Source organism: Lepus europaeus, chromosome X, assembly GCF_033115175.1.
Source record: "Lepus europaeus isolate LE1 chromosome X, mLepTim1.pri, whole genome shotgun sequence".
Taxonomy (NCBI): Eukaryota; Metazoa; Chordata; class Mammalia; order Lagomorpha; family Leporidae; genus Lepus; species Lepus europaeus.
This window is the reverse complement of record NC_084850.1, coordinates 131,518,166-131,542,017: the sequence shown is the minus strand read 5'-3', so window position 1 is coordinate 131,542,017 and position 23,852 is coordinate 131,518,166. Positions and strand designations below refer to the sequence as shown.

The 23,852-nt window shown below is 41.2% G+C and overlaps 1 protein-coding gene across 6 annotated transcripts in view; it reads left to right on the top strand.

Moving 5' to 3' along the window:
* REPS2 (RALBP1 associated Eps domain containing 2) overlaps positions 1 to 21,936 on the top strand; it is a 258,360-nt gene extending 236,424 nt beyond the window's left edge. For all 6 annotated transcript variants that reach the window (XM_062183462.1, XM_062183461.1, XM_062183458.1 and 3 more), the window contains 3 exons: positions 874 to 1,019; positions 15,857 to 15,962; positions 20,900 to 21,936. In XM_062183462.1, coding sequence (XP_062039446.1) covers positions 874 to 1,019; positions 15,857 to 15,962; positions 20,900 to 20,968 — 321 coding nt within the window. In that variant the 3' untranslated portion in view covers positions 20,969 to 21,936. The remainder of the gene's footprint in view (positions 1 to 873; positions 1,020 to 15,856; positions 15,963 to 20,899) is intronic.
* The last annotated feature ends 1,916 nt before the right edge of the window (positions 21,937 to 23,852 follow it).

Here is a 23,852-nt window from a genome sequence, read left to right as displayed (position 1 = left end):
GCTCCCTCTTCATCGTCTTCTCCATTCTAGTTGCCCTCCATTCTCTCCCAAGCCCTTCATTAATCAGAGAGAGTGGGCTTCGGGTTCAGGAGACCAGGTTAGGAGGATCTTCCAATGAAACAGTCCAACTGTCTCCTTCCCGAACATACTGTGGCTCTTTTGTTCCACTTCATTTAGAAATCAGGAGAAAGAGAATGATGATTTTGTGACTAAGACCTTTATAAAATCCAAAACTTATATTCCCAAAGTGAGCCAGAAGTCCATTCTGTCTGCAGTTAGAAAAGGCCTTATGCTGTGAGATGTATACAGGGTCTATGTGAGTTGCAAATGCCAAGAAGGGATAGACTGCTTGAAACATGAACAAAAGAAGATGAAAGAGAAAAAGGGAAGGCCTCTGGACCTGACATCCTTCCAGATGTCAGGAACAGGTAATACAGGAACTGTAGGCTCCCAAATGAAAGAAAAGATAAGGAAATAGAAAGTGTAGGCCTGGTTTTATAGGTTTATCCTATATGTATGTGTGTGTGTGTGTTGAAGTATTCTCCCATACTCCCCATACTCCATACAATGTACAAATATTACATTTTAATAAAAAAATAAAATATTAAAATAATGAAAACTAAGTAGGAGTGAAGGAAGGACTAAAAGAATGAAGGAAGGAAAGAGGGTAGGCAGGCTGGAAGGCCATTGGAATCTCATGCCTGTGTCCCTCCAGTTCTTGCCAAGCCAGGAATTAGCTATATATCCTCAGAAGTGGAGTCTGAATAGAACAGCCATCTGATCTTGGGGACAGGGCTACAATAACATGGGCATTGGCATGATGGGTAGGGGGACATTTAACTTTTCGATTTTCATTTTGTTTTTAATTTGTAGGATGCACCATATTCTCAGCCGCCATCAAAGCCCATTCGTAGAAAATTCAGACCTGAAAATCAAGCTACAGAAAACCCAGAGCCTTCTACCATTGTAGGTGGGCCAACTTCCACAGCAGCCATGAAACCTCATCCTACAGTCCAAAAGTAAGTGAATCAGACAAATGAGAGCGACAGCAGAAGCTTCCATTTAAATCTGCAAATATATGTATCTAATTGTGTTTACATTTACACTCACACCTGTCCACAGATTTGCTAGTTGTCTTACCTTACTCATCTCTGTGATGGGATTAAAGTCTCAGTCACCTAGAAAGCTTTGTGAGCACTAGGACTCAACCAGACTCAGAGGCAGGCAAGTCCTAGGCTGTATTGTGTTGGTTGGGATTGGTTTGGTTTCCTTCCCTACCCCTCTTCCTTTTGCTGGCCCAGATTTTGTATAACAGTACTATACATAGTAGTTTGCCCTCTTTGTCTTATCTTGTGTTCCCCTGGGGTAAATGGCTAGCTCCATGTCCCACATCCCCCGTTTTCAGTAGATGTGTTATGTGATTATTTTTAATCCCCATAAACTTTCTGTTGCTAACCTCTTTCAACAAAGAATGGGCACATTCAGAACCTCTCTAACATCTGTCTAAACAGGTAGAACAGGTAGCTGAGGAAGAATGAGGACTCTTGTAGACATGGCCAGGGACTGAGATGGCAAGGCCCTAGACAAACCATCCTTCCCTAGATTTGCCTTAATTTGTCTATTGTGAAATTGAGTGAAGTGTTGTGAGCAGAAATCTGTTGTTGTCTCTCAACTTTAGTGAGCCCGATTGGTCACTGATGTAAAATGCTCCAGACCATCATGACACTGCTGTAGGAGCCCTGCAGGTCTTAGGGGCTTCTGTGGACTTTGTTTTGTTTATACTCTTGTGGTAAGAAAGTCAGCATGTTCTGTGGGTGGTGGTAGCAGCTCGCCTTGGAAACCAAAGTCCCATTCTGCATCTTTGTAGCCTTCTTCTTCAGATGATTTTTTTTTCAAATGCACAGTTCTTGGTGATGTCAGTCCATAAAGGAAGTATACTTTATTCTTCATGTTCACTGAGACCTTTGGCGATCTTCCAGCCACCTTCAAGCCTGGGGGATGGATCCTTACCTGGGACAAAGATGGCTAAATCTTCCACTTTGACTATGACCTTGTCTAAATTTTCTCTCGTGTTCTACCCCAGCATCCCGTTTTAATTTCCAGTTCGTGTTAATACTCAGTAGTTGTAGTTATGATATGCTCCAAAGTGGATGGCACGGCCCTGGAGTTCACACAGTGATCTTTTATTTTCTCTTTTCCAAAAAACAGCTTTGTTGAAATATAATTCATATGGCATACAGATTATCCTTTTAGATATACAATTCAATGGTTTTTAGTATATTCACAAATCTATGCAACCATCATTACAGTCAATTTTAGAACATTTTGCCATCCTATAAAGAATCTCTCTGCTGATTAGAAGTTGTTCTCTCCATTCTCCCTTTCCCCCAACCCCTGGAAACAGTTATCTACTTTATTTGTGGATTTCTGGCTATTTCATGTAAATGGAATCATGCAACATATGATCTTTTTATGTTGGGTATCTTTTAATTACAGTGTTTTTAAAGTTCACTCATGATGTAGCATGAATAAGAACATAATTATTTTCTTGCTAAATTATTTTGCATAGAGTAGATGTATACCACATTTTATGCATCCATTCACCAGTTAGTTGCTAGACTCTTGGCTTATTTGTACTTTTTGACCTATAAGAATAATGCTGCTAGTAGCGGCAAGATGGCGGAATAGGAAGGGAGCACACTGATAGTCCGGGAAGGGACAGTTTAATAAAAGTGGAGATACTGCAGGTTCAAGGAAGAGCAGGGGAAGAAACAGCAGAGGACACTCTTCCAGAACTAGTGATTCACAGTGGACCTGCGTAGAGAGCGTGGGAGCCCAAGTTCGGGACACCAGCGGCAGAATCAACACACCAGCGCTGGAACGCGAGGTGAGCCGAACCTCAATAGCCCGAGACACCGGTGGGCAAGTGGAAAGAGGAGACTAGAGGGAACGAGGCTTGAAACTCCATGGGGAAAAGTTCACCAGGCTAACTAGAAGAGAGAGAAAAAAAAAAGTGACCAATACAGACACGAGTTTCTCTCTCTCCGCTCACCTCTCAAAGGCGAGCAAGACAAAGAGCAGGCACCATTTTGGACATACGTCATAAGCAGGGCGACTTCAGGTCTGCACCGGCCCTGAGCCTAGCAGAAAAACCTGACTCTGGGGGGGTGAAATAACAGGAGATTAGGACCTAGTGAATGTGTGGTGCTGGTGAACTGATACTGTGAAGAAGGAGACGGTGGGGGAGAGAACTCACAGAATTCACGTGAGTGCTCTCCAGAAATGCTACAGTTCGGTAGCCTTGGCAACCCAGTGGGAGACTGCAGGAGAATTCGAGCCCACACTGAGGGCAGCAGAGATTCCCTGTGTGGTCCTTGGGAAAGAGCTTCCGATCTCTGGCTCCTGTGGGTATATCATTCGCCTGCTAACTACCTCCAATTCTGTTCAGCTGTGTGGAATTACTTCCCTTTTGAATCAAAAAAAAAAAAAGAAATAAAAAAGAGAGATTTACCACGCCTAACCTGGGAGTGTCACCTTTGGCACACCCACAACCCTGAGGAACCAAACAGAGCTCTCAGGCCACACCCATCTCAAGCCTCTAAGGGTCCACTTAATCTAGAGTAATAGTATAAAAAGAAAAAACACCACAGTGAAGAAATCAAAAAATATCTCCATTATGCCAAACAAATGCAAAAACCGAGGTAACAAGAACAAGGAAGACATTATGATGCCCCCAAATGAAAAAGACACCCCAGTTCAAGATTATGAAGATGATGAGATAGAAGAAATGCAAGAAGCGGATCTCAAAAAATTGATAAGAACACTGAGAAGTTCTCAAAAACAAATTCTTGAACTACAGAAATCCTTAATGGACAAGATAGAAAATCTCTCTCATGAAAATGAAATACTAAGGAGGAATCAAAATGAAATGAAACGACTAGTAGAACATGAAACTGTGATAGTGACAAGAAATCATAATGAAATGAAGAATTCAATAGATCAAATGACAAACACATTAGAGAGCCTTAAAAACAGAATGGGTGAAGCAGAAGAGAGAATATCGACTTAGAAGACAGAGAACAGGAAATTATACAGTCAAACCAAAGAAAAATATTGTTGGGAATCTACAGGATACTATTAAAAAAACCAACATTCTGGTTCTAGGAGTTCCTGATGGCATGGAGAGAGAGAAAGGATTATTAGGCCTTTTTAGAGAGATACTTGCAGAGAACTTCCCCAGTCTGGAGAAGGACAGAGACATCCTAGTACAGGAAGCTCATAGAACCCCTAGTAAACATGACCAAAAGAGATCCTCACCACGACATGTTGTAATCAAACTCACCACAGTGAAACATAAAGAAAAGATTCTAAAATGTGCAAGAGAGAAACGTCAGATTACTCTCAGAGGATCTCCAATTAGACTCACAGCAGACTTCTCATCTGAAACCCTACAAGCTAGAAGGGAATGGCGAGACATAGCCCAGGTACTAAGAGAGAAAAACTGCCAGCCCGGAATATTATATCCTGCAAAGCTCTCATTTGTGAATTAAGGTGAAATTAAGACTTTTCATAGCAAACAGAAATTGAAAGAATTTGTCGCCACTTGTCCTGCCCTGCAAAAGATGCTTAAAGATGTATCACACACAGAAACACAGAAACATGGTCACCAATATGAAAGAAGGTAAAGGAAGGAAACCTCACAGCAAAAGATCACAGGAAGTTTAATTTCTTTGACATAGAATTAAATTCTGATTCTCTGTTAAAGCAATGTGTTAAAGTAATCTATTATGTTCTCTTGATGTCTGTTAAATTCTAATTGTTCAAAAACAGCTGAATTTTTATTAAGAGCTATGGGTTATTTAAATATGTGCTTATTTTCAAAGATTTGAATAATCACCTTGTAACAATGATCAAATTTGTTCTATATTATGTCATGATTTTAAGGAATCTTATTTCAACCAGATATTTTGGATTTTGAGCCTTCTTGGCATTCTTGACAGGCATTCAAAAAATCAAAGTTTCAAACAATCTGGACTCTCAAATTTCCAGTAAATCTTGGACTTTGGTTTTTCCAGTTTGGGCCCAACTGAAAAAATCGAAGGACCTATGTCTCTCATCTTATAGAGACACCAACTAATCAGGCTATTCGGATTATATTAGAAGTACTGTCCAGATGTGACGTGGTACTAAATTTTAAGTTTCTATAATGGAAAATGCTATTAATACAAATGTTTGAGAATTAAAAAGTCTAATGATCTTGTGTTACTTGACATGATAGTTATCTTAATGAGAAAGCCCCAGAGGCCTAAAGGGTTAAATACTTGTAAAATCCTACAGGTGCTTTCAAAAATACTGTGAAGTAAGCAAGTGCCTCTTGTTGGTTGATGAGTTTATAATTTTAAACATGGCAACTTAAAGTCTTTTGTCATCCACAGTTATATATGATTTGCTGCTCATAAAACTAAAGCGTTGTTGGTTCTGTGTTTAGCTGTCCTCCTATAGGTTCCTATGGACTTTTTCCAGCCACTTCCATTGTATTCAGTACTTTGGGATGGCTCTGTAAACAGATGAAGCCAATAATGTATTAACAGTACCAACTGAGAGAAAGTATGGTTAACTGAGGTTACTAAAAACAAAAAGCAATTCAAATCAATTGGCAATCTACAAAAAGAGTTAAAGATTTTAAAAGCTATTATTAAAATTGCTATATTGGTCTATTATGTTATGTTATATGTGTGTACATATTGTATGTCTACATGGGAAAATTTTATTGAGAGTTTTATTTTAATTGGCTTATAGATAAGATTGTCCATAAATTTAAGTTGCTAAAATTAATGAAAGATACATTTTAATTCGTGTGACCTGAATCTCTGCATCATATGTTTTATACTTGTTGGTAGAAACTAAAAACATTTTATATGTTTGTGCTTAAGTTTACTGGTTAAACAAACTACACCATGTTAGATATTTAAGAGGTGTTTCCAAATACATGATTCTTAAAATTTATAGAAGGCATTGGACCTTCTGGTAAATGTTTTCTTAAGTTGTTATCTAATGGTTGAAACTGTTTGCTAAGTATTCATGTGATATTGCTACTGTCATCAAGCGTTCTAGGACTTGCTCCCTCATTTCTCTATTCTAAGCCCAACTTGTTCTTTCATTTCTCTATTCTCCTCAAGGTAGGAAACTAATTCTATTATGAAGGAATCTGTAGGATGCACAATTTAATCTTTAGACCTTATAAAAGAGATGGCTAACATTTTTCTGTAATAGCATAGCCAAAATAAGAGCTTAAATAATAATCTCATAGCTAGATTTACTTCGCCATCAGCGAAGTAAACAGTAAGTAGAAAAAACCTCCCTTTCAGACCAAAGGGAAAGAAAGTTTTTAAGTGAGTATATAATTTTCCTCATGGGCATTGTCTACCTTAGAAAAACTACTACAGAACATGCCTGTGACTATAGACTTGTAGTTCAGGCCACCGAAGATTAGAGATGGGACACGGGCACTCCCTTGACTTGCATCCTCTGGTCTGCTTTAACACAAACCAGGAGGAAAAGAAAGCTAGACATCAGAAGCAATGGGTGGCAGGCCTATTAATGGCTGATCTGTACAGTGATCTGCCCTCAAGGAGACCCAACAGGCCAGTCCACTGCAGTGGCTTTCAATGTGGTAAGCCTGGGCTTCAGCAGAAGTCAGCTTGTGAAGAGCCCTGGCAGCTCTGCCAAGAGTTGGATCACTGGAAATGGACCTGCCCTGGAGTCGAAGAATGGCCAGGTCAGAGCCACAGATCTTATTGGCTCTAAGCTGAAAAGCCCTTCACTCAGCCCAACTTCCAAAGTGACCACTGCAGCTAAGGGGATGGCCAAGTAGGGTCAGCAACATTGCAGGCAGAACTGTAAATTTCTTGCTAGAGATGCCACCTGCCTTTACCTGGCCAGCTCTCCTCCCAGGCCAGCCAAGTAATGAAGTCAACAGAGTGCCTTCCCCTAGGAGGTTCACACTTCCCTTAAGATGTACCCCATGCGAAGAGATAGATAGGTCTGGGCCTCTTAACTTACAAGGCCTAAAGCCCAACAGATTATTATCAAGCCCCTTCTGTCAGGTTCTATTTGCCTCTCAATCAGAAAACTTAATTGTAGCTTAGACAGCACATTTCTTAGCTCCTCTAATAATGACTCTGTCCTTTGTTCTAGACCCTGTCTAGCGTACTTGGGCCTCATTCCTTCATAATCATAACCTCTACTCTACCACCAATGGCTCTACTCCCAACCTGTGTGTACTGATGGTCCTCTTCCCCACTTAATGCTGTATAATTGTTCAGACCTGGCTAATGCCACTCTTAGGATCATTGGTTACTATCCTCACCCTGTCTTTTATGACCTTGTCTAAATATGATCAGAGTCCGCGAACTTGGAAGGCTTCCATAGCCTTGGCAACTCATGACGACAGCCTAGGGAGGTTACTGGCGCCATAAACTAGAGTGTCAATTTGTCAGGTCAACAACAAGAGTCACTGTGCACTTGCTCCTCATGTGGGATCTCTGTCCTTAATGTGCTGTACATTGTGATTTAATGCTATAACTAGTATTCAAACAGTATGTTTCACTTTGTGTTTCTATGTGGGTGCAAACTGTTGAAATCTTTACTTAATATATACTAAATTGATCTTCTGTATATAAAGAGAATTGAAAATGAATCTTGATGTGAATGGAAGGGGAGAGGGAGTGGGAGAGGGGAGGGTGGGAGGGAAGTTATGGGAGGGGGAAGCCATTGTAATCCATAAGCTGTACACTGGAAAGTTATATTCATTAAATAAAATTTAAGAAAAGGAAAAAAAGAATAATGCTGCTGTACATATTTCTATGTGGATTTATGTTTTCATTTCTGTTGGATATATAGAAAACTTCAAAATATTCATGGAAAATTGAATTAAAATATAACTTTATTTTGGTCCCAAAAAATTCAAATCCCTTCATAGTTTTCTCATAATACTCATTTTCATGAGCACCTTGAAGACCACACTATGCATGGATTTCAAAAGTTTTGGCATCAAATTGAGATTTTCATTCCATTTTCCATGGATCTTTTGAATTATCCTTATATATAGTACCTGAGGAGTGGGATTACGGGTTGCATGGTAACTTTTTGTTTACATTTTGAAGAATTGCCAAACCATCTTTTGCAGTGGCTGCTCTATTTTATGTTTTTACCAGCAATCTATGGGAGTTTCATTTCTCTACTTTTTGTCAATTCTGTTTTATTTTCATTAGTCACCCTAGTGATTGTTGTGATTTTGATTTTGCATTTCCTCAGTAACTAATGATGTTGAGCATCTTTTCATGTGCTTATTGAGCATCTATATATGTGTGTATATATATAGATATTCTTTAGAGAAATGTCTACTCATCTTTTGTCCACTTTTAATTGGATTGTTAATCTATTTTTGAGTTACGAGTTCTTTATATATTCTAGATTCAACTCACTTGTCAGGTATTTGATTTGCAAATATTTTCTACCATTCTATGGGATTGTCTTTTTATTTTCTTGATGGTATTGTTTACAACAGAAAACTTTTTAATTTTGAAGTCCAATTTATTTGTTTTTCCTTTCACTTATATTTTGAGTATGATATCTAGTAAACTGTTGCTTACTGCAAGTCTTGAATTTTGCTTCTAAAAGTTTGACAATTTTAGGTTGACATTGAGCCATGTAGTCTGTTTTGTATTCATTTTGTGTATGGTATGAGGTTAGGGACCAACTTATTTTTTTGCATATGGATACCCAGTTGTCTCAGCATATTTTCTTTTATCTACCCTTACAGTGAGTGTCCTTCACCATCTTATTCTCTCACTGGTGAGGTGACCATATGGTATACAGCTGAGAGAGGATAGTGCTTGCTAGCAGTACATTTAGTGGTATAAATGACAGAGATCTAAGCTTTGAGGTAAGGGGACTTCACACAACTCATTTTAGTTCTTAGACCAGCTTATTTTGGAGTGATAAGAAGTGACTTACATTTATAATAACCCTGGAGAGAAAGAGAGACAGCCAGCCACATGATGTTTAGTCTGTGTAATGCTTTCTTATCCAGGATTCTGGCAGAGAACTAAGCTCTGATGCCCTTGGACATCCATTGTTTGCTGTAAGTTAACCTCTGCCTTACGTATCTAGAGTGGTAGTTAATATATGTCATTTTCTAGAACGTTGAGAAAGGAGTCACAAGCCATTTTTTGTAGGGCTTTATTCTCTACTGGAACACCAATTGAGAAAAGCTAAAAAAGGTAGACCAGCTGCAGAATGGTCATCAGTTGTGGTGAAATCAACATTAGAACTGACTCATCAGAAACAGATTCAGCTTTACATACTGCCATTGGCTACCCAGCACAGAGGAATTAATACAATTTTGTTTTCAACTGAACTGCTGAGTGCAGGTTACGAGTAATAAAATGATTTCAGATTGCGTCAGTAAGGACAAAACTGGGCTTTTTTTTTTTTTAAGAAACAATTTGGTTTAGTTGTTTTTTTCCCCCACATGACTCATATCTGTTAAGTATTGACTTTTGGAGATAGATGATGTCATTTGATGGTACTATGAGTGAGTCTGGGGACATTCCCAGCAGCCATTGTGGCAGTGTTTGGTTGACCTCATGATGTTCTCAATATAGTTGGCATGCTTTTCTCCTTCCCTCTTCGTGCATGGTGGTATTGTAATGTCTGTGGGATTGATTATTGGCATACCTGATGAAAACCTACCATTTCCAAGTAGAGGAAAGTACAGATTCAGTTCTTAGAAACTGTGCTCAGAATTCCTTTAGTCAGGGCACAGGGTGAAGGCTATGAAGATTTTTGTCATCTAGGAAAACCAGTTTATATTCTTGAAAACATTGGTTAAACTGCCTGCACAAAAGCCAGGTAACAGTGGCTCAGATAATAGAGAAATTGGTTTCTTCCTTATATAAAAGTCCAAGTTAGTAAGTGCTGCAGATGGGTAGAGGACTTTTGTAAAGAAAGCCAGGTACCTTCTGTCTTCTCGTTCTAGATCCTCTTTGCCTTCCAGGCTACTTGAGAAGGGATAAAGAACAAATGGAGAAAAACCAGGTTTTCTTTTTTAAGGGCACGATTCAGAGGTAGGGCATATCACACTGATCTGTGATCTCATTACCCCTGAATTTAGTTTCATGGTTTTACTTATCTGCAACAGAGATAGCCAAGCACGGTTTCTTGCTGGGTGGTCAGGTGCCCTGCTCAAACTGAGGATGATAGGTTCCTAAAGACAGAGAGGCCCAAGTGAAGGTTTTGGGAAAAACTCGGCCACTAAACCTTGCACTGCATAGTGCTGCAGTTCCAAATCAGTAAAACTAGACAAAATAAATGTCTGCTTGGCTTGTTTTTCTCCTTGGAGACCGGTTCAGCTATAGCCTAGCCTGGAACACTGAGTAAAAAGTTAGGAGGCAAACCTTAGAAGCAACTCTTAAGAGGGTGTAGCAAGTTAAATGTCTTACTGGACCCTGAAGAGGTGTTCTGAGGCTGACACTGGTGTCTAAATTTGGGCCTGATCTTATCTTTGCATTATTTCAGGTCTCATTTGGTTTTAAATAATAAAAATAACTTGAGGTATCAAAACCAAATCCTTTATTAGAAAGAGAGGTGATTCGTGGAAACAAGAGACAGGGATGAATCAGAAGAGAGGTTTAAAAACTTTTTTGGCTGCTTCTGAATTCTTCTCTATCTTCTTAGAGTTTACTTGTAGTTTTTCTCTGTGAAATCGTACACCTTCAGCTCCAGAGATTATGTTTTCTCTGTGCAGGACCCAAGCTGATATGAACTCATGAATACCCCCAAATCCCTGGAACAGACTATTTGGTCAGCTCAGCATGAGCCAGCATCTATCCAAGTATGAAAATGGAGGCATGGGTTTCCTAAGACAGACAGGACTGTCCATCCCTGTGGAGGAGAGGGAAGGGAATAAAGTCAGTTCTCCAAGAAGAGGGAAACTGTTAGAGGCTGGCACACAGAGCATGGCGGTAGTTTAAAGATAGAAGGACATCCAGTTGTGACATACATATTTTTTTTAAATATTTATTTATTTGAAAGGCAGATTTACAGAGGGAGAGAGAGAGAGGCACAGACAGAGGTCTTCCATATGTAGGTTCATTCTTCAAATGGCTTCAATAGCCAGGGCTGAGCCAGGCCAAAGCCAAGAGTCTAGAACTACATCTGGGTCTCCCACATGGGTGACAGTGGTCTGACCCTTTGGGGAATCTTCTGCTGCTTTACCAGCTGCTTTAGTAGGAAGCTAGATTGGAAGTAGAGCAGCTGGGAATCAAACCAGCACCCATATGAGATACAGGCATCACAAGTGGTGGCTTAATCTGCAGTGCTACAATGCTGGCTCCATGATAGATATCTTTTAAAAGAACTTTTTTATTAGAACAATAACAGATTCATAGTAAGTTACAAAAATAGTATACAAAGAAGACTTGTGTATCTCTTACCAAGTTTCTCCCAATTATTGATTACATTCTGCTTAACCAAAGTACAATATCAAAACCAGAACCCTGGGATATTGTATATGTAGAGTTCATGTCATTTTATCTCATTTTGTCATATGTGTGGATTCTTGTAACCACTACCATTATCCAGATACAGAAGTCACAACTCTATTTCCCCACCATTCCTAAGCCCTGGAAACCAGTGATATATTTTTCATCTTGATAGTTTTATCTTTTTGAGAATGTTATATAAATGGAATCACACAGACTGTGACTTTTTGAATTTGACACTTTTTGTTATTCAGCATAATGCCTTTGATACCCATTTGGGTTGTTGTGTGTATTAGCCAAGACTGCTTAGCATTATTCTGTGGCATGGATGTACCACAGTCTTAGGAGTTATTTACCTGTTGAGGAATATTTTGTTTTTATCTAATTGTTGGGTATTACAAATAGGGCTGCTATAAACATCCATGTGTAGGTTTTTCTGTGTTTCTAAGTTTATATTTTTCTGGCATAAAAGTCCATAAGTGTGATTATTGGATTGTGTGTTAAGTGTATATTTAGTTTGTAAAGAAACTACCAAGTTACTTTCTAGAATGGCCATACCATTTTACATTCTCGCCAGCAGTGTATGAGAGATTGAATTTCATACATCTTTGCCAGCATTTGGTATTCATTTAACACATTTTTTCATTTTAATAGGTGTGTAGTTGGTCTCATTGTGATTTTATTTGCATCCCCCTAATGTCTAGAGATATATATCTTTTTAAAAAGATTTGCTTGTTTTTATTTGAAAGACATACTGACAGAACAAGAGGGAGAGGGAGAGAGAGATATCTTTTTTTTTAAAGATTTATTTATTTATTTGAAAGTCATAGTTACAATGAGAGAGAAGGAGAGGCAGAGAGAGAGAGAGAGAGAGAGAGAGAGAGAGGTCTTCCGTCCACTGGTTCACTCCCCAATTGGCCACAGTGGCTAGAGCTGTGCCCATCTGAAGCCAGGAGCCAGGAGCTTCTTCCAGGTCTCCCATGTGGGTGTAGGGGCCCAAGGACATGGACCATATTCCACTGCTTTCTCAGGCCATAGCAGAGAGCTGGATCAGAAGTGGAGCAGAGGCCGGCGCCGCGGCTCACTAGGCTAATCCTCCGCCTTGCGGCACCGGCACACCGGGTTCTAGTCCCAGTCGGGGCACCGATCCTGTCCCGGTTGCCCCTCTTCCAGGCCAGCTCTCTGCTGTGGCCAGGGAGTGCAGTGGAGGATGGCCCAAGTTCTTGGGCCCTGCACCCCATGGGAGACCAGGAGAAGCACCTGGCTCCTGCCATCGGATCAGCGCAGTGCACCGGCCGCAGCGCGCCTACCGCGGCGGCCATTGGAGGGTGAACCAACGGCAAAAGGAAGACCTTTCTCTCTGTCTCTCTCTCACTGTCCACTCTGCCTGTCAAAAAAAAAAAAAAAAAGGAAGTGGAACAGCTGGGACTTGAACCGGCACCCATATGGGATGCTGGCACTATGGGCAGCGGCTTTACCCACTATGCCACAGCACCGGCTCCAAGAGAGAGATCTTTCATCCATTGGTTCACTTCCCCAGTGACTTTTCCTAGCAAAAGCCAGGAGCCTGGAACTCCATCCTGGTCTCCCATGTGGGTGACAGGAACAAAGGCACTTGGACCATCTTCCACTGCTTTCCCAGGTGCATAGTAGGGAGCTGGATTAGAATTGGAGCAACTAGGACTTGAGCTGACACTCTGATATGGGATGCAGGTTTTACAACTGGTGACTTTAACCCACTTTCTACTCAAAATTCTCTGACATCACCCTGATGGGTGGGAGGAAGATGCCTCATTTGGGCTTCCTACTTGGCCTTGTTAATCAGGGTGGGGTTGCGGGCCATGCTTTTTTGTGCAGTGTGTTTGGTTGTAGAAGTATAGTTATTAGCTAAGAATCTTCCCTGTTGCTTGATTACCACTTTCCAGGTCCTTTGGCTATATAGAACAGGTATTGGAGAGGGGCAAGTTTTCTTGTCTGCCTTCATTGAAATTTATTAAGTGCTGACTTTTCCCATATCCAGTTTGGGATATATGAAATAAAAGAAAACCCAGGCCGTTCACTGCTATGTGTTTCCATGGGTAGTTAGTTCCCTAGTTGGTTTGCCTTCTTTACTACATCTTTCAGAGTTGTCTTAGCTTGTTTTATATATTATATCTAAGAGTTTTAACTGTACTTAGTAAGAGGAGTAGAGAAAGCACATCTCTGCCACCTTGCCCTGGAACCACAAATCCTTCCTATTATCTAGCTATCTACCAGATTCTTTTTATTTGAGATACAGGGGGAGAGAGAGCACACAGCACACTCATCCACATCTGCTGGTTTGCTCCTTAATGCCCGTGAAGTCAAAACCAGGAGCCGGAAACTCAGTCTACATCTCCCACGTGGGTAGCAGATACCTACCTACTTGGTCATCACTGCTGCCTCCCAGGGTCTACATTAGTACCAACTTGACATCAGGGGCCAGAGCCGGGAATCGAAACCAGACACTCAGATGTAGGATGCAGGTATCCTAAGTGGTGTCTTAACCACCAGGATAAACACACATCCCCTATGTTTTTTTTTTTAAAGCAGATTGTGAAGATTCTAGATGGATACAAAAATTAATCTTTAACTCTGAATTTGCTAGGGAAGGGATTATGCCTTCTACAGATGAGCAAAGTATAGTCTCAGTGACTATTACTCAGATCTATGTGGTCATCACAGTTCATTCTAGTTCATTTGTTCTGGCCTAGAACCTGTCCCCTAGTGACTGCAGATATGGTTATTTTTTTCTACGAGAATATAAATTGCCCCTTTTCTCTAAGAATTTAGCATTTTTTACTATAGGAGAAAAGGTTGTAGGTAGGTTATACCTGTGGTTACCATATTCATTTATCATCCCAACCTTGAACAATTCTGAGAGGCAAAGAGAGTGCTAAGTAAAACTTATGGCCAAACAGTTTAAGTGGATACAGTAGTTGGTCAAGTAGGATGCATAAGCATCCTCGTGACAGCTGTTCTGTGAATTTAATATTTGAGTTAATAATGATATTCTTTCAGGTGTTTCTTTCAGGTGCCATACATATGTGCTGGTGCATGCACATGAATACACACACACTCACTCAGGCATTCATGCTTAATAATAAAGAAATAAAGAAGAGTTAGGCAGTCTAAGTTAATGTAGGATTTTTGCTAAAGGGAATGTTCTATTCTTTTCCTCCAGACTTGTCCACCAGGGACAGCTGCAAGTTTTTAAAATGCCATTAATGCTTACACAAAAAGGGCATTCCAGTTAATGAGATTTGTCAGGAAGAAATGCTTATTAAAAGTCTTGGAATAAATAGAATACAAATTTTTGAAAAGCGCCAATTCACAGCTTTTATTCAAGATATAAAATGGGAATTACTTCAGGTGTAAATAATTCATCTCAACAATTTTTTTTTTCATTTTGTGTTTGTGCCTACCTACCTGTAAATATGAGATTTTAGTTTTAGAGCCCTATGACGTTAATCCTCTGTTAGTTTATTTTTTTAAATTTTTTTTTAATTTTTGAAAGGCAGAGTGGACAGTGAGAGAGAGACAGAGAGAAAGGTCTTCCTTTTGCCGTTGGTTCACCCTCCAATGGCCGCCGCGGTAGGCGCGCTGCGGCCGGCGCATCGCGCTGATCCGATGGCAGGAGCCAGGGGCTTATCCTGGTCTCCCATGGGGTGCAGGGCCCAAGCACTTGGGCCATCCTCCACTGCACTCCCTGGCCACAGCAGAGAGCTGGCCAGGAAGAGGGGCAACCGGGACAGGATCGGTGCCCCAACCGGGACTAGAACCCGGTGTGCCGGCGCCGCAAGGCGGAGGATTAGCCTAGTGAGCCGCGGCGCCGGCCCTCTGTTAGTTTATTTTTAAAATTTTTAAAAGATTTATTTATTTATTTGAAAGTCAGAGTTACACAGAGAAAGGAGAGGCAGAAAGAGAGAGAGAGGTCTTCCATCCGCTGGTTCACTCCCCAATTGGCTGTGACAGCCAGAGCTTCACTGATCTGAATCCAGGAGCAAGAAGCTTCTTCTGGGTCTCCCATGCATGTGCAGGGGCCCAAGGAGTTGGGCCATCTTCTGCTGCTTTCCCAGGCCATAGCAGAGAGCTGGATTGGAAGTGGAGCAGCCGGAATTTGAACTGGCGCCCATATGGGATGCCGGCACTGCAGGCGGCGGCTTTACCTGCTACTCTACAGTGCCGGTCCCCCCTTGTTAGTTTAGAACCTCTGATGGATCAGAGTTCTGACCTACAAAGGTCTAGACTTGTAAGTTGCTTTTCATGGAAACCTTTGTACTTTTCTATAGGCAGTCTTCCAAACAGAAGAAGGCCATTCAGACTGCTATCCGCAAAAATAAAGAAGCCAATGCAGTGCTGGCCCGGCTGAACAGTGAACTCCAACAGCAGCTCAAGGTATGGAACACTTCTCAGATTTGAATTTCTAGGCTTATCCTTGGCGTTTCTCCCTTCCCACTCCTGACTAGCTGACATCCCTATAGGTAAGACTTGCCTTGGTTCTCAAACCTCTTTTAGATGGTAGAGAATTACTACTGCTTTTAGGTTCCATGGATTGCTTCTTGCATGCTTAAAGGAAGGTTAGTAACTTTACTAATATAGCCTGCATATTCTATGTGAATTAAAAGAGAATATATTGCAGAAGCTATTTGAAGCATTCTTTGTTGGCCAAAGCTTCTGGGGAAGAGCTTAGTTGTTTAGATTCTCTCTGGCTAAGTTTATTTGGGTCCAAAAATTTTTTGAAACCCATGCATAGTCTTTTGGTATTAGGTGTTTCTATGAAGTTTTTAAAGTATCAGAATGCTTATATCAGTGGAAGGCCATGGGCCTGGTACTATCAAAGATCAACCCCTCTTCTTAATGGAAACTGGAAATGGTTCCAGTTTCGCCTTCTCAAAGGTAGTATCATTGGATCTCTCCTCTTGGTTTAGTTGGAGTCCCAAGAGAAGAGGTCCTTTTTATCTTCTGCCTGAAGGGACATACTGGTTCAGTGGAGCAAGAAGGTTGTAAATCTTAGCATCCAGGATATTCACTTCCTCTCCCAGTTTCCAGCCCAATATCTTGTCCACAGTTGTGCCTGTATTTTGCTAATCCAGATGTTGTCTACTTTAGCCTTTTGAGGAATAAATCTTTAATGTTCTTCTGTGATGGCAAGAAAGATCTGGGGGGTCTAATTACTTCTGAAACAGACTTTCAGCCAACACTAATTTTATCCAGTTTCCTTCCCCTCATTCACTCCCACTTTCACAGGTCTTTGGTGCTGCCGGTTTGAGTTTGTCGGGGATTCTCCTAGGTCAAATAGGATTGTGTCTTGCTTTTTTCTCATGCTTACTTAGCTTGTGACTCAGTTTTCTTTACTTGGTCTGTATGAGGAGGAAGTTCTAGGTCTAGTGAACACAGTCTGAAGAGCCATCAAAATAGACTTTGGTCACTGCTCTCGATCAGTTTCCGCACTAAGCTCATTTACAGATGCAAAATTCCTTGAATGAAGGGGCATCTGGGTCCCTTAAGGGAGGGCCTGACTATGAAGCCAACATTTTAGGCTGTTAAGCTCTCTCCTAGCATTTCCCAAAGGGATCTGTGGCTGTTTACCAGAGTGAATGTGCATGAGGGAAGGGAAATAATCAGACTTCTGGGATTACCAGCTACTGGCGCTGAACTGACAAATTCCAGGAGAACCAAAATGTAACTGTGGCACATCAGTCAGAGTAGAGGCTTGTGGCAGTCAGCTTATCAGTGGACTGTAGCTCAAGTCTATCTTACAGTGAGCCTTGTGGACTCCTGAACCCTCCTATGGTTATTTCTGCATCTCTGGAATGCATACTTGGAACAGCTACTGGCAGAAGTTCCACATATTTTCCCTGGATTTGCTGTCATTTACCCTTTATCGATTTGTCTTTCAGCTTTCAAATTTCATTGCTATAATCCCCCTCCCCTTTTCAATCTTGTGGATCAATGGCATTTAAAAGTTTCTTTATTGTTTTAGTGGCATCCAGGAGGGGGTGAGTCTATGGTCAGTCTTCCATCTTTATCTGAACTCTATATTGTTTAGCTAGATGATGTTATCTGCAAAGTTCCATGGTTTTGATGACCACCCCTAGGCTAATGAAACCCGAATTTATTATATATTTTTTTAAGATTTACTTTATTTAGTTGAAAGAAAGAGTTACAGAGAGAGGTAGAGATAGAGAGAGAGAGAGGTCTTCCATCTGCTGGTTCACTGCCTAGATGGCTGCAATGGCCGGAGCTGTGCCGATCTGAAGCCAGGAGCCAGGAGCTTCTTCCTGGTCTACCATGGGGTGCAGGGCCCAAGCACCTGGGCCATCCTCCACTGCACTCCCGGGCCACAGCAGAGAGCTGGACTGCAAGAGGAGCAATTGGGAATAGAACCAGCGGCCATGTGGGATGCTGGCGCTTCAGGCCAGGGCTTTAAGCCGCTGCACCACAGCACCGGCCCTGAAACCTGAATTTATATCTCAAGTGCTACTTCCCTTTCCTCTGAGCTTTAGATATGCATATACAATTTCTTACTCAGCTTTAATCCTTGGATAGCTATTATACATCTCAGATGCTTGATTTCCAACTCTCTCCTTAAAATTCGCATTTATTATCCAACATACTTTTTCTCAATTCATACTACTGCCACTCACCCACTATCTTAATCTCTAGATCCTAAGTCATCCTCAAATTTTCCTTCTCTCCTACATCAACTATATCAGCAAGCATATCTTCTCTAGATTCAAATATGTCCAGAATTCATCTACTTCTCTTTATTTTTATGGCTTCTACCCTGATCGAGGCCCATTTTCATTTCTTGCCTGGTTCCCCATATTAACCTCCCAATTGCTCCCTTGCATCCACTCTAGCCCTGCTATAGTCCACTGTCTATACATTAGCCTGAGTGAAAATTTGGAATTATAAATTGTGTCCTGACCTTTTTCAGATTAGAAGCCCTGAAATCTGGCTTCTGCCTTAATCTCTGACTTCATCTCCTACCAGTATTTTCCTTGCTCCCTCTGCTCTTGTCACGTGGGCCTTCTTGGTCATCAACCGGCCGAGCTCATTGCCTCCCTGAGGGTCTTTGCTGTTGCCATTTTGTCTTTATGAATAAATTTCCCCCTTATGTTCATATGGTTCACTCCTGACTTCATTCAAGTCTCTGCTCAAATTGCATCACCTCTGAGGAGTCTTTCCTGTTCACCCTCTCTGCTTTTCCCTAGATTTACCCTCTTACTCTCTATTCCATCATGTTATTTATTTGGTTCTAGGTATATCTTGTTCATGAACTTATATTGTCTTTCTGTGGCCATTTGAGTTTTAAGCTTAATGAGTGAGGGTATTGGTCCAATCTGTCTTGTTCTTTGTGGATGCCATCACAGCTGGAATGATGTCTGGCTCATAGTAGAAAGATAATCAAAGACTGTTGGATGGGTGGATGGTGTAAATGCTTGTTGAGTTCTCTACTGACTACTAGCATGCTGCTGCTTCTGGAGTATCTCAGAATTGAACCTTTATACAGAATTCTTTTCTACTTTGATTCTACTTCAGAGTATTTTTATGTGTCCCCTCTCTGCCTGTCAAAAAAATCTGTTCTAGCCTGCAAATTTAAATTTCCAAATAGCAGATGGCTATGCCTCTCTCTTGCCTTTTATCTAGAAGTCACACATTAAGCCGTATTTTGTGCAGAAGCCTGGATGAGACTTTGGTGTAGGGGTGACCAGTGTACCTTTTCATCCCTCAGATCTGAGTATGGTGCTGGATTAGAAGCCAGAAATTGCCACTGGCAATTTAGTCCTGGTGGCTCACCTCTCAGTACTGGGGATCTGAATTTTCTCTCTAGTCTTTCCCAGTCTTTTAATTTTTTTAAAGATTTATTTATTTGAAAGTCAGAGTTACACACACACACACACACACGCACACACAGAGGGAGAGAGAGAGAGAGAAGTAGGGAGGGAGGGAGAGAGGGAAGAGAGAGAGGGAGAGAGAGAAGTATTCCATCTGCTGGTTCACTCCCCAATTGGCTGCAACGGCTGGAGCTGAGCCAATCCAAAGCGAGGAACCAGGAACTTCTTCTGGGTCTCCCACACAGGTGCAGGGGCCCAAGCACTTGGGCCATCTTCCACTGCTTTCCCAGGCCATAGCAGAGAGCTGGATTGGAAGTAGAGCAGCCGGGTCTCAAACTGGCGTCAGTATTGGATGCTGGCTCTGCAGGCGGCGGCTTTACCTGCTACACCACAGTGCCGGCCCCCCAGTCTTAATTTTTAATGTCATTCTCTGCCAGCTCCAGATCTGTTAAAACAGGATAAGACTACTGTGAGGCAAAGAGGGGATTAGTCAATTTCATCTTGTCATGTTCAGAGAGGAGTTGAGAGATTGCAAATTGTAAAGCTCCCCTTGCCTTGTCACTGTCTTTTTTTTTTAATTTATTTTTTTAATTAATTTATTTTTTTATTTTTGACAGGCAGAGTGGACAGTGAGAGAGAGACAGAGAGAAAGGTCTTCCTTTTGCCGTTGGTTCACCCTCCAATGGCCGCCGCGGTAGCGCGCTGCGGCCGGCGCACCGCGCTGATCCGATGGCAGGAGCCAGGGGCTTCTCCTGGTCTCCCATGGGGTGCAGGGCCCAAGCACTTGGGCCATCCTCCACTGCACTCCCTGGCCACAGCAGAGAGCTGGCCTGGAAGAGGGGCAACCGGGACAGGATCGGTGCCCCGACCGGGACTAGAACCCGGTGTGCCGGCGCCGCAAGGCGGAGGATTAGCCTAGTGAGCCGCGGCGCCGGCCTGAAAGGTATCATTTTTAAAGACAGTGACAATGGCCGGCGCCGCGGCTCACTAAGCTAATCCTCCGCCTTGCGGCGCCGGCACACCGGGTTCTAGTCCCGGTCGGGGCACCGATCCTGTCCCGGTTGCCCCTCTTCCAGGCCAGCTCTCTGCTGTGGCCAGGGAGTGCAGTGGAGGATGGCCCAAGTTCTTGGGCCCTGCACCCCATGGGAGACCAGGAGAAGCCCCTGGCTCCTGCCATCGGATCAGCGCGGTGCGCCGGCCGCAGCGCGCTACCGCGGCGGCCATTGGAGGGTGAACCAACGGCAAAAGGAAGACCTTTCTCTCTGTCTCTCTCTCTCTTTCACTGTCCACTCTGCCTGTCAAAAATAAAAATAAAAATAAATGATACCTTTCAGTTTACTTGTTCTTGGTTTCTGTAGCATTTATGTGTTTGTGGGTCTACTTATAAGTTAGTTTCCATTGATATCTGATGAAATGATGAAATGGGGATGATTCCAAGAAATGACCCCTTGGCTCTTTTTGTTTTTCTCTTCTCTGTTTTGTGCAACTCAGGAGGTTCATCAAGAACGGATTGCATTGGAAAACCAATTGGAACAACTTCGTCCAGTCACTGTGTTGTGACCCCCTAAGGTTCAAGTGACAGTGGGTGACCTTGTCTGCCAAGATATTTCCTTCAAATGTTTGAGCCCAACTACTTGTCATAGATGTCTAACTGTGTCAAAAGCTGTAAACAGCAGAATATAATCCATATGACCTTTTGTCTTGCACTTCACTTGTACATTTCACTGTGGTGGAAAAAAATACTTCAACTGATTATCACACTTGAAATTATAATGATGGTCAGTGAAATTTATCCCCCGCTCTTAAGTACTTTCTCAAAGTGATAGATGCTGCTCCTTACCCAAAATCAGTCTTCTAGCAATTAAGAATAATTTAGAGCATTATTTATTTAAAGAATTTATGATTTGTACAAAATCTTACAACCAAGTACCTTCAGGATGCTTGTTTTATTTTTGTATGTTTATCACATACAATAGATTGGTTTCCTGAATAATTGGGATTCCAACTGGATAGTCTTTGGCATGATGATAATAAAAACAAAAGTTAAAATAAAATTAAAGCATCAGATTCAGCTTGGCACTATGCCCTCCACCACTATATGCCAAAAATTTGCTTCTCTAGTGCCATTTTGATATTCTATCTAGCTATAAATAATTCATGACTATTGTTTTCTATTGAATGTCAAATACTTATTGGTCTTTACACCTCTGTAAAGTGAAGATTTTGGCAATGAGCTGTTTAACTTGGCCAGTTACAGGCCATCAACCCAGAAAACTCAGTCCTTTCATGTAATTTTTTGGGCAAGAGTGATCTACTTTAACTGCCTCACCTGAACAAAGTAAATAAATAGTTGCCAGATAGCTACTTTTATTCTGCATGAGATAACATATTTATAAATGCATGAGTTTGGAAACCACTGTCAAATATGAAAAGCTGATGAGACTGTTTGAATTGATAAAAAAATTGTTGTTTGAACCCAGGTATTCAGACTGGGGAAGAAGGGAAGATGGTTTTTAGCATCATTCCAATAATCTCTGGTAGTTATTTTTTTCTTATTATAACCTAGATTGTGAATGTATTGGGTATAAAGAAATAATGAAAGAAAGCAGACCTCACACTGGATATATGATTATTTTGGTCTCTGTGAAGTGTACCCTTGGGAAGTGATTGCACTATATCAGTTTCAAGAGGAGCACTACACTAACTATAGTGTAGATGATATAAAAAACAATAAGCTTAAATTGCAGAAGCGGGTATTCTATAGCAATTTAGTAGCTGCTGCTTCTCCTGAAAGCCCCAATTGAAAGTGGGAATGGACTGACACCACAGGGACACAGGGTCACAAGATCACTTATCCTCACAGGGATGCCAGCTTTAACATCACTTAGAGAGATTAATGGTGAGAAGTGCTGTCTTTGTATATTTTGTTAACTTACCCATTCTTAGCATACTAGAATTGGGTATATCTAGGTCCTTTTTGAAGTGATTTTGGATAGGTTTGCAATATGTGGAATTAAGCTTTTGATTTCAGTAGAGTTGAGAGCTTTTAGAAAAAGTGGACATTTATTTAATGTTTATTTCATTGGCAAGCTTTATCAATAGCTTAATGGCAAAAGTGAAAGGCTCAAACACATGATGCATTTTAAAGAAAAACAAATTGTTGAATCTATTCCATGCATATTTAAGGAGTTTGCATTGGTTTGCTTTTTGAAAATCATGAAAATTGAACCATTTCTCTATTCCCCTGCCACCATCCCCCACCTACCCATGCTTGGCTGTAGTTTTTGTTCTTTTTTTTGGGGGGGGGCAAGGATTGGGAGTGAGTTTCAGTACTTCCTAAGATTATGAATAGGTCAGTGCAAATTTTCAAGTAACCTCATTTCCCATGTTCTGAGGTCTGGGGGGATGCAACAAATTTTATCAACAGTCTTCTCATTGCAGATATTTCACAGCATGTTTGGCTTTTGGTACATTCAATCCAGCAATGACTAGCATATGCATTTTATCTCATAATCTTCCAGTACATATGTACTCACTCGGGATAGCACTTCATATCTGTTAGCCAGACATATAAACTAAGGAATGTTAGTCTATGCTATGCATTTAAAAATATTGACATGCTATTTCTCCCCATGAAGCCAGTGGCAAAGTGAGCCAAATTAGGAGGTCGAGGTTTTGTTTAGTTGGCTTGGTTTTCCTTAAAGCAAAAACATTGCATTGGACAATCAAAGCCCCCTGAGTTTCATAGTCTCACCAGTATTTTAAGATAGGCATGGCATTAAAGCACAAACCCAGCCTTCTTGACTAGACTTAATTTTGACCACAGTTTATTAGTTGCTTAGAAGTGGATTTTTTAAAAAACAACTATTTGTATGTGTCTTATTTTAAAACACACACACACTGTTATTACCTAACTAGTGTCCATCCTTATTTCTATTTTCTTGGGATGTGCACTTTTAACTTAGAATTATAATGCCTGATAGTGTTTCTGTGAGCCTTTAATGTGATTTATAGAAAGGCTAGGTTATTAAAATCACCATTATACCTCTTCTATAAAACTACTCCAAAATTAGATCTGCTTATTAAGGGCAGAATTCTGTAGACAAGGTTAATGTTTCCCCCATCCCCTGGGGGTTTAATTACCTTGTTGTTCAGTGGTCTCCTCCCATAGGGATCCTCCAATCCTGTAGATGAAAGCACAGCAGAAGCTGGTAGTGGGCTTATAGAGTTTCTTAGTGTCTCTTGTATGTGGCATATTATGTTTGCCATCTTTCTATCCAGCAGGCATGAAACAAAATCCAAAAGGTAGCTATCTTGAATGGATATGTATATTGTGATCAAGACTAATATTTGTCTTAGTTTGAAGGATCTAGATGCTTTACAAATATTAGACAAGTGCTTGAGCCTAATTGGGAGAGAAGGCAGCTTAGCTGGAAGCTGTGCC